General features: G+C 42.8%; 1 protein-coding gene across 2 annotated transcripts in view; it reads left to right on the forward strand.

Moving 5' to 3' along the window:
* The window catches only part of BPIFC (BPI fold containing family C), a 60,644-nt gene extending 50,234 nt beyond the window's left edge, over positions 1-10,410 (forward strand). Inside the window, exons 15-18 of one of the 2 annotated variants that reach the window (XM_050745867.1) lie at positions 4,805-4,847; positions 7,088-7,151; positions 8,260-8,336; positions 9,836-10,410. In XM_050745867.1, the coding sequence (XP_050601824.1) occupies positions 4,805-4,847; positions 7,088-7,151; positions 8,260-8,336; positions 9,836-9,958 (307 nt within the window). In that variant the 3' untranslated portion in view covers positions 9,959-10,410. The remainder of the gene's footprint in view (positions 1-4,804; positions 4,848-7,087; positions 7,152-8,259; positions 8,337-9,835) is intronic. The other variant, XM_050745868.1, reaches the window with a different exon arrangement.
* Positions 10,411-11,510: the final 1,100 nt, after the last annotated feature.

The raw sequence follows: 11,510 nt of genomic DNA on the forward strand, positions 1-11,510 counted from the left end.
CTGTGAGCGCTGTGGCACTTGATCTTGACGCTTAACCTTGACACTTGGTTACCATTAGGTCATATTTCCTATATTCACCCAGATCATGAAGGGCCTTCGCCATGCTTAAGAGTTTGCACTTTAGCTCTGGTTTCAATCCGGGCAATAAATCTTCTATAAAACTTTTTTAAGTTTTGTGTTTTAATAGACACATAGCAGTTGTACATATTTATGGCGCACAGTAAAAATAGACTACGCTTTTGTTTGTTTGTTTTTTGAGAGAGGGTCTCACTTTGTCACCCAGGCTGAAGTGCAGTGATGCAAATATGGATCACTGCAGCCTCAACCTCGTGGGCTCAAACAATTCTCCTGCCTCAGCCCGCAAGCAGCTGGGACTACAGGCTCACACCAGCACAGTGGGCTAATTTTTTAAATTTTTTTGTAGAGATGGGGTTTCATCATCTTGCCCAAGGTGGTCTTGAACTCCTGAGCTGAAGTCATCCCCCTGCCTCAGACTTCCAGAGTGCTGGGATTATAGGTGCGAGCCACTGCACCGGGCCGGCTACACTTTTACATGTCTGCAAAGTAGGGCTATTTGAGCTCCCTTCCTCCCCAGTGACTCCATGGTTCTGCAGTAACAATCAGTTCCCAGTAGCAGGGCTTCAAGTAATAGCTTAGGGACCTGGCAGAGGTTAAAAGGTCAAAGGACTGGAATTGGATGCCACCTGGTGGCCTGAGTTGAGCTTCCCTGTTTTTCAGCGCCAGGGGCAAGGACAGTTTGCCTTTTTTTTTGAGGGGGGGGGATAGGGTCTCACACTGTCATCCAGTCTGAAGCGCAGTGGTGTGATCTCGGCTCACTGCAACCTCTGCCTTTCAGGCTCAAGCAATCCTCCCACCTCAGCCTTCTGAGTAACTGGGACAACAGGCATGCAACACCTGGCCTGACTAACTTTTTAAAAAAAATTTAGCTGGGGTTTTGCCATGTTTCTCAGGCTGGTCTTGAACTCCCGGGCTCAAGTGATCTGCCCGCCTTGGCCTCCCAGGGTGCTGGGAGAGTTTACTCTTTGCTCTGCCTCTTTCTCTGCATTCAGTGAAAATCGTTCATCAGTACTCAAAAATGGTAAGTGTGCCTAGAGAACTAGGAAAGAGACAGAATTAATATGTCCATAGGAGGAAAGGATAGCCTGGTTCAAAGAAAATCCCTGACAAGCTCACCCATAGCAGGCGGTCTTGGGGTGGCCAGGCATGGCTTGGACTTGGGATGAAAGAAATGAAAGGAAACTCACAGGTGTAGGCTAATTTCTAAACTGGAATAGGTTTGCCCATGATAAAAGGTGGTGTAACCAGAGAGAGGAGTCCCCTCACATTTCTTCAGAACTGCCCTCAAGGATGCCCTACAGATTCTGGTGCTCATTTTCCAAGGCAATCAGTTTGAGCCTCCATGCCACTGATAGTCTTTCTGTTCTTTGCCAGACCTGTCTCTCTTTTTGATTCTCAGTTATCACTCTGAAGCAATCTCAAAGCCTAATTGATACAAACATGATACTGGCTGAGCAAGAGCTATCTTATCTCTACTGTGAATATCCGCTTTTTAAATGCAGTAACAGAAAGATTCTTTTTTTTTTTTTTTTTTCTTTTTTGAGACGGAGTCTTGCTCAGTCGCCCAGGCTGGAGTGCAGTGGCACAATCTCGGCTCACTGCAAGCTCCGCCTCCTGGGTTCACGCCATTCTCCTGCCTCAGCCTCCAGAGTAGCTGGGACTACAGGCGTCCGCCACCACGCCCAGCTAATTTTTTTGTATTTTTAGTAGAGACGGGGTTTCACTGTGTTAGCCAGGATGGTCTCGATCTCCTGACCTCGTGATCCACCCACCTCGGCCTCCCAAAGTGCTGGGATTACAGGCTTGAGCCACCGTGCCCGGCCCAGAAAGATTCTTAGAGGAGGTAACCCTGAGTTAAATCTTAAGAATTAAAAAGAGTTCACCCAGGGCCAGGAGTGGTGGCTCATGCCTGTAATCCCAGCACTTTGGGAGGATGAGGTGGGAGAGTCACTTGAGTCCAGGAGTTCAAGACCAGCCCAGGCAACATGGTGAAACCTTGTCTCTACAAAAAATACAAAAATTAGCCACGCATGGTGGCACACAACTGTAGTCAAAGCTACCTGGGAGGCTGAGGCAGGAGGATTGCGATTGCCTGAGCCTGAGCCCAGGAGGCAGAGGCTGCAGTGAGCTGAGATTGCACCACCGCATTCCAGCCTGGTTGACAGAGCGAGACTCTGTCAAAAAAAAAAAAAAAAAAAAAAGTTACCTGGTCAAAGAGAAAGGGAAAGGGGGAAGTCCATAAAAAGAGAACATCATGTGCAAAGGCACAGAGGACAGAAATATCATAAAATGTGCACAGAAATACCCACAGTTGTTAAGATCTTCTTTGGCCTAGTCCCTCTAATGAATGGAGACTCCAGCAGAAGATATATTGCATTTATTCAAATACAGTTCACATTAAATATAAATTATATTTAACTATGATGGGGTTGAGTTGCGTGACTCATGGCCATAATGTTACCTTTTGTAGGCATGTACTGATGTTAATTTTTCAGGATTTTTTGGTATATGTTTTGAAGCCAATACCTTTTTTTAAACCTCAGGTCTATATGGCACCTGATGAATAAAACAGCATAGCACTGAGCAGTTCAGAGTTAATGAGGATAAAATTCAAAGTAGAGAATGAAGAGATGAGAGCAGAGAAGCAACTGGGAGCCAAGGTATAGGAAGGCTCATGTGCCATATAAGTGACTTGGACTTTATTGCAGCACTACATAATGTTAATTAGTATTAACAGCATTCATTTACTTACGAATACTTATGGAGCCTGGAACTGTTCTAGACAAAACAAATAAAATCTCTACCCTCAAGACACTTACATTATCACAAGTCATTAAAGAATTTTGATCAGGAGAGTGTCTCCATCAGACATGCCTGGAACATAGCTCCCCCTGGGGATGGTATAGAAGATGGATTGGAGAGGGTCAAGAGTGGAAACAGGGAGATTTGTTAGAAGGCTGATGCAGAAGTAGGGCTCTAGACCTGTGCAAAAGTGAGCCATAGAAAGCTAAGAAGAAAAGCAAGATATGAAAAAGAGAGCTCCGGGATGGGCATCAAGAGATCCAAATCCCAGTAACAAATCTGCCATTAATATTTCTCCTCTTTGACCCTCAGTTTCTCAAACATCTGCAAAATGAAGGAGTCTTTTCTATTCATTACTATTTCTTAATAGTACTATTATTATTGCATAGAAAAATCAAGTGTGTATATTGGGAGGACTACTTATGGATCAGCTCTTGGCAAAACTGGGAAACAGACAACGTTGGCCTTGAGTTTTCTTATGAAAATTCCCATAAAATATCAAGCAACAGGACACGCTGTCACTCAGCCTTACCAAGCTGGGAGAGGGGTCAGGGGGGAGGACTCCCTTCTACTTGGACCTACAGCAAGTGCTCTGTTGATATTTGAAAAAGAACATCAAGGACATTGTGTGCTGTTCTAACTGTTAGCATTTCTCTTCCTAATAAAAGTGGCTCATATTTAGAGTGATAAGGATATGCCAGGCACAGTTCTAGGCATCTTATGTGCATCATTTCATTCAATTTTCACTACAGCCCTGTGAGGCAGGTATTGTTCTTTTTTAATTGTATTGTTTAATGGACATGTCATAATTTTACATATTCATGGAGTACCTAGTGATGTTTCAATATGTATCAATATGTATAGTGATCAGATCAAGGCAATTAGCGTGTCTATTATCTCAAACAATTTGTTATTTATTTGTGTTGAAGGTGTTCTATCTTCCCTCTAGCTATTTGAAACTATACAATATATTATTATTAACTATAGTCATTTCACATATTCTTATTCATATTTCATAGTTGAGAAAATTAAGATCCAGAGAGATTAAGTAAATCTACAGAGTTAAAAAGAGGCAGAAATGGGGTTACTAACAATTACACTGTACCTTTCACATCAGATAGCTTTCTTAGCTAATACTTCCCTTATGTGCAACGATTGAACAGCTAAAAAAATGGTGTGAGTAATGTGGCTTTCTGAGGGGTGTGGCCTAGACTGGTCACAGGATTTAGCATCAAGTAGATTGGGATTACAAGGGCTCAGGGAAGTGACAAGGCTGAGTTCAGAGCCAGAAGACCTGAAAACTGTTTCTTAAGATTGTTCTACATTCCAAGTTGCCAAAATTAAGTCCCGTATAGCAAATGCACTTGGGGAACCCACCCTGGTTACAAATCCAAGTCCTAAGCTATTCCTGATCTGCTTCTTAAGCAGCAAAATATAGGGGTAGAAGATGTAATAGAACTCGATGTCTTCCCAATTTTATTTGTGTGTGTGTGTTTTATTTTTGTCTATTATTTTTTTTGACAGGGTCTCACTCTGATACCCAGGCTAGAGTGCAGTAGTGTGATCTTGGCTCACTGTAGCCTCCACCTCCTGGGTTCAAGCAATTCTCCTGCTTCAGCCTTCCAAGTAGCTGGGACTACAGGTGCATGCCACCATGCCCAGCTAATTTTTACATTTTTTTTAGTAGAGTCGGAGTTTCACCATGTTGGCCAGGCTGGTCTCAAATTCCTGACCTCAAGTGATCTGCCCACCTTGGCCTCCCAAAGTGCTGGAAGTACAGGCGTGGGCCACCATGCTCGGCCTTGTGTTTTTTTTTTTACAGTGACTTTTGAGCTGAAAATATCCTTTTACTTTTTGGTTTCTTTCTACTATGGCTGTTTTTTTTTAATCTACCCCCCTTTAAACTTTTCTTGTTTTCTTTTAGATTCCGCCTTGCTTTGCCAGAGTCCAATCGCAGCAATATTGAGGTAGGAATCTGAGTTCTTGGGGTTACCGGACACTGGAAGAGCAAGGATTCTCCTACTATATATAATACCGAGTTAATTGTTTTCTCTGCCTCGGAGTCCTTGATTTCTGCATAATTGTAGGACTTGACTTTGAAATTCTGTATGCAGCTACTCATCAATTGAGCTCATTAACCATTCAAGAGAGGAACTCTACAGTTTACTTTTATTTACGCAGAAATACTTTTTTAAAAACTCAAAAGACTGTTGAGACATTATATAATGCTCATATAGTAAAACGCTCATATTAGTAAAATGTATAAGACAATGTATAAGGCATTCTCAGGGAATGCCCGTTTTCTCATTAAAATAATCCTCTACAGTTAGAGACGAGAATCCCAAAGGAATATGTAAATTATTAAGCCATGATTAGGTTTACGCTTTGAACACTTTCTGCCCATCTCCTAAAATTAGGTCAATGCTGCTTGTATGGAGACCTTTGTGGGAGGGGGGTTCCCAGCCTGATGACTTTCTGATGGGAAGAGGACACCCCAACATGTGACTTGGAATCCCCCTTCCCTCAAGCTTCAGGAAGATCAGCAAAATCACTACCTCATAGTGCCATGGATGGCACTATCAGAGAGAAGTTAAGTGGATTTTGGTGTAAGAATGCCCGGGTAGAATACTGCCTAGTTCATGGGCAGCACTACATAACGTTAATTATTAGTATTAGCAGTATTCATTTACTTACAAATACTTATTGAGCCTGGAACTGTTCTAGACAAAACAGATAAAATATCTACCCTCAAGGCACTTACATTCTAAAGCAGTGGTTCTCAACTAGTGATTCTCAGCTAGGAACATTTGGCAATGTCTGAAGACATTTTTGGCTGTCACATCCTGGGATGGAAGGAGAGATGCTAATGACATTTGGTGGGTAGAGGCCAGGGATGCTGCTAAACATCTCACGGTGCACAAGACAGCTCCCAACAACAAAGAATGATCCATCCCAAAACGTCAAGAGTGCCACTATTGGGAAACCCTGTTCCAGAGTGTGTGTGATTGTGCTTATGTGTGCGTGACAGGCTGAGAGTAGCAGAAAACAAACAAATATAGTTTTTACTAAAAAATACTATAGAGAAAAAGAAATTGGAATAGGCAGTGTGAGTAGGTATGGAGCTGAAATTACAACCTTGGGGTTTTTTTTGTTTTTGTTTTTGTTTTTGTTTTTTGAGACGGAGTCTTGCTCAGTCACCCAGGCTGGAGTGCAGTGGCACAATCTCCACTCACTGCAAGCTCTGCCTTCCGGGTTCATGCCATTCTCCTGCCTCAACCTCCCGAGTAGCTGGGACTACAGGCACCCGCCATCACGCTCGGCTAATTTTTTTATATTTTTAGTAGAGATGGGGTTTCACCATGTTAGCCAGGATGGTCTCAAATTCCTGACCTCAAGTGATCTGCCCGCCTCAGCCTCTCAAAGTGCTGGGATAACAGGCGTGAGCCACCACGCCCGGCCCAACCTTGGGGTTGTTGAAAGTATTAGCTGAGATTATACATGAAATGCACTTAGCACATTGACTACATAGTAGGCATTAAAGAAACAGTGGTCACTATTTTCATATTTGCAGTAACTATTTCAGTTATTGTCACTTCTGTGTTTTCATATTTACAATAATTATTTCAGTTATTGTCATTTTTATGTCAAGAGGCAGTGTAGCATAATAGTTTCATACATAAACTCTGAGGTCAAACTGCAAAAGTGAATTCCCACTGCCCATTTTCACTCTGGTGATACAGACATACCCACTGCACTCCATCCTGGGCGAGAGTGAGCCTCCATCTCAAAAAAAAAAAAAAAAATTAATTTAAAGAAAAAGATAAATTGGGTGTTCTGGGGACGGCATTAGCTTTGGAGCATGATGTAATGCAAGGGAACTCCTGTGGCTGAGACTCTCAGTAAGTAAGGGAAGATTGCTAATTGGGAAATCTAATAGTTGTTCTTGATTGTCTTGGTAGATATCTGAGCTGCCACGTTTGCTGACACCTTGTAGTCCCTCTGAATTTGTATCACCAAAATCCAGTGCAGAGGGAAGCAGAAGTGTCCATCTTCAAGAGGGAAAAAGTTAGAAAACCCTGAAATATGATTTTCTACAAAGCTAGTATATCCCTCTGAGAAGATCCCACTGCACTCTAGCCTGGGTAACAGAGTAAAAAAACAAAAAAGCCCAATCTGGCAACTGATTCTATTTCCTCTTTTATTTTAGGTCTTGAGGTTTGAAAATATTCTGTCCTCTATTCTTCACTTTGGAGTGCTCCCACTGGCCAATGGTAAGGGATTATTGGTAAACAATATGACTGTAACGTCGGCTAACATCTAACATCTGCATCAGCTGCACTGGGGATTGTTTGGGACTTTTCACCCTGAAGCTTGTACTTCTATCATGTTATCACGAATCCAGGCCAGCGTCAGAATTTGCAAAGTTTGTACCATCAATGACGTGGTTGCACAATTAGTTATTCTAGATCCAAGCCCTGTTAGCAATTCTATTTGCAAACTCAGCAAGATCGGCTAACACTGGTTGAGTTAAGAAGATTGAAACCATGCTCCTTAGGCAGTAAAGAATCTCCTTCCAGTCAACCAGAAATGAGATTATTTTCCCTACGGGATATCTCTGTGGGTCTTATGCAAGGACCACTAACTGGATAGACACAGTTTTCAAGAATGATAATCCTGGGCCTTCTCCTTGCATAGCAGTTGTTCATAAACTGCAGTATCTGGGGTCTGGCCCAGTTAAAATATTTTTTATATTAGACACCAAAATGTTCTCAAAACCCACTAATTGGGTATTTTCAAAATACACATTGGGCAGGCTAAAAATGGACAGCATTTCTCTACTGTCCAAATGAACATAATTGTAAGTGCATTTTTTATTAATCACGGATTAATGAGCAATTCTTCCAGGAAAATTCTAGGGACATATCAGAGAGATGCAAATGTGGAACCAGGGAGAATGAAAAGATCAATTATTAAAAAGCTATCCATGCTGGGCGCGGTGGCTCATGCCTATAATCCCAGAACTCTGGGAGGCCAAGGCAGGCAGATTACCTGTGGTCAGGAGTTCGAGACCAGCCTGGCCGACATGGTGAAACCCCATCTCTACTAAAAATACAAAAATCTTAGCCAGGCATGGTGGTGGGCATCTGTAATCTCAGCTACTCAGAAGGCTGAGGCAGGAGAATCGCCTGAACCTGGGAGGCAGAGGTTGCAGTGAGCCAAGATCATGCCATTACATTCCAGCCTGGGCAACAAGAGCAAAACTCCATCTTAAAAAAAAAAAAAAAAAAAAAAAAAGGTGTCAGTCAGTCTCTTACTAAAAAGCTTGCTAAAACCTCTGTGCTTGTGCCCAATTATTTTATGTCTTGTTCTATATTTTAGCAAAATTGCAGCAAGGATTTCCTCTGCCCAATCCGCACAAAATCTCATTCGTCAATTCAGATATTGAAGTTCTTGAGGTAAGAATGCAAATCTCACCTCTTAACTGACTCATTTCTTTTTATAGTAGACTAAGCCTCCTCCTGTTTTGCTTGTTGTTGTTGTTTTTGTCCTGCTTTGCTTTTTCCCAGACCAAGGAATTTTATAAACATGTTTAGCTCTTAAATTACAATTAACAGAAAGTATTTACAGTTGAGTTTAAAAATCAGACCAAGATCAATTCCACTTAGCAGCCAAATCCACAGTACAAGAAGATGCCCTTTAGCACACTTTATTTTATTTATTCCACAAGACGATGTGTGAGGCTGGGATTATTACTCCCATTTTACAGATGAGGAAAGTAGGACTCATAGAGAAGTGGCTCAGGCAGCTGGAAAGGAGCATGGCTGGGACAGGACTGGCTCTTCTGATTCTCGCAGTCAGATGACTTTCCCCTGAACCAAAGACACCCCTCTGAGTTCAGGAATCGAATTGTTTTCTGGCTAATTATTATGAACTCACTTCAGAATACCTTTTTTTCTTTCTTTCTTTTTGTCATTGTTGTTTGTTTGGGGAGGTGGAAATATGTTTCTAAAGGAATTCTCCAATCCTGTACAGTCCAGGGGTCCCCAACACCCAGGCCTAGGACCTGTCTGGGTGTGTGGCCTGTTAGGAACTTGGCTGCACAGCTAGAGGTGAGCCGCCGACGAGGGAGCATTACTGCCTGAGCTCCGCCTCCTATTAGATCAGCAGCAGCATTAGATTCTCATGGGAGCACAAACCCTATAGTGAACTGTGTGTGTGAGGGGTCTAGGTTGCACGCTCCTTATGAGAATCTAACTAATGCCTGATGATCTGAGGTGGAACAGTTTCATCCTGAAACCATCCACCAATCCCAGTCAGTGGAAAAAGTGTCTTCCATGAAACCGGTTGCTGGTGTCAATAAGGCTGGGGACCGCTGCCCTACACTACCCCATATGCTCTCCCATCTCCCTGTTTCTCCCCCACTGCTTCTACAATGGCTAAGTCACATCAGGTGACAGTACTCCAACATGGCCTTTCCTTTGTCTGGGGCGTTCACAAAGCAGGGCAAGGGTAGAGGAGGCCCTGCCTCTGTAGGACCTGGTAAAGAAACCATCTCTCAGTCGGGCATGGTGGCTCATGTGTGTAATCCCAGCACTTTGGGAGGCTGAGGTGGGCAGATCACTTAAGGTCAGGAGTTCGAGACCAGCCTAACCAAAATGGTGAAACCTTGTCCTACTAAAAATACAAAAATTAGCTGGGTGTGGTGGCATAAGCCTCTAGTCCCAGCTGCTCAGGAGACTAAGAATCACTTGAACCCAAGAGGCAGAGAATCACTTGAACCCATGAGGCGGAGCTTGCGAGATTACACCACTGCACTCCAGCCTGGGTGACAGCCTTTGGGACTCCATCTCAAAAATTAAAATAATAAAAAAAGAAACCAGCTGTTCCTCACTCCTCAGACAAACCCAGACATGCCCAAGGTTTGATGTTATCTTCATTGTCATATCCTTTCCAGGGTTTCCTTTTGATTTCCACCGACCTGAAGTATGAAACATCCTCAAAGCAGCAGCCAAGTTTCCATGGTTGGGAAGGTCTGAACCTGATAAGTGGACAGTGGAGGGGGAAGTCAGCCCCTTGATTGCCAGTTTGCAATTCACCCCGGGAAGTAAATGGTCCTTAACCCCACAACTACTGTAAACCCAGAAGGGGAAGACAGTATACACTGGAATTGTAAAGCCCTTGTGAATTGCTTAGGTAGAAGGTTTTCTTTCTCAAGCCTTCAGGAACCCAGAATAAGGCAGAATGTGTTAAAGGGCTAAATAGAGGTGTATGAATGTGAGTGTATGCATGCCGCGTGTGCTTGTGTTTATGTTTGTTTGGGGCAAGAAAGATTCTAGGAACAAGAGCTAGGCATGTACTTCTGACCAGGTGGGTAAGAAACTCTTAAGTCTGTATTTGTATTGGTCATTCTCAGTGGAGATCCCTTAGGCCCTCTAGGGGTTTTCCCCTACCTGCATATTGGATTTCATGTTTTATATTCACTGTTACTGTCTTCTGTGTTTAATTAAAATTGTTTTCTATCAACTTCAATCTTGGTTTTTTTATTTGAGAAATGTCCTGCCCTGAATTTTTAAAAAATGAAATAAGAGGCCAGCCACAGTAGGTCATGCCTGTAATCTCAGCATTTTGGGAGGCCAAAATGGGTGGATCAGGGGTCAAGAGGTCGAGACTATCCTGGCCAACATGGTGAAACCTAGCTCTACTAAAAGTACAAAAATTAGCTGGGAGTGGTGGCACGAACCTGTAGTCCCAGCTACTTGGGAGGCTGAGGCAGGAGAATCGCTGGAACCTGGGAGGTGGAGTTTGCAGTGAGCCAAGATGGTGCCAGTGCACTCCAGCCTGGCGACAGAGTGAGACTCCGTCTCAATAAAATAAAATAAAAAATAGAAAAGGGAAGAGACCTAAGGTTGCACAGACGTCAAGGCTTGATTTTAAAAGAGAATTCTTTACGTCTGAAATCTTTCCAAGAAACAGGGTAACCACAGGAAACTCTAAAAGTTGCATCACTTCAAGCTTTAGGATTTTTCACCCATCACAGATTCAGTGAAATGGCAGTGTGGAGTACTAAACTCAGACAATTCATAATTGAGAATGATATCAATGTGTCAGAGCACCTAATCAGTGGGGAGAAATTGGGGCAGAAGAGAAGAAGACCGGAACCAGTGTAGGTAATGCGATAAATGAATGTAAACTACATACTGTTTTTTTTTTGCAGCACTTACAGTCTAGTGGGGGAATGGAAGGAGAGCTGTTTACAGAGTGCTTGCCGTGTGCCAAACCCTGTGCTGATTACTCCTCCGGTGTCACTTCATTTAGCCTTCTACTCAAGAAAGAAGTATGATCCCATTTTAGAGATGATGAAACAGAGATAAGAAGGGTTAATCACACCAAGCCAGTAAATGGCACAGATAGAAATGGAATCTTGCAAGTCTTTCTAATCCCAAAGTTGCAGTTGTTGACATGAGGCAGAACTCGAAACTGAAATCACTTAAAGCTCACTTACCACTATGAACAAGAGGCTCACTTACCACTATGAACAAGAAACATGGCGTATAAAAGCATGATTAAAGAGGTCTTGATGATCAAAGGATGCTAGACTGAGGAGTTCTGGCGATCCATAGGGCTGTGAT

This window comes from Macaca thibetana, chromosome 10, assembly GCF_024542745.1.
Source record: "Macaca thibetana thibetana isolate TM-01 chromosome 10, ASM2454274v1, whole genome shotgun sequence".
In the NCBI taxonomy this organism is placed as follows: domain Eukaryota; kingdom Metazoa; phylum Chordata; class Mammalia; order Primates; family Cercopithecidae; genus Macaca; species Macaca thibetana.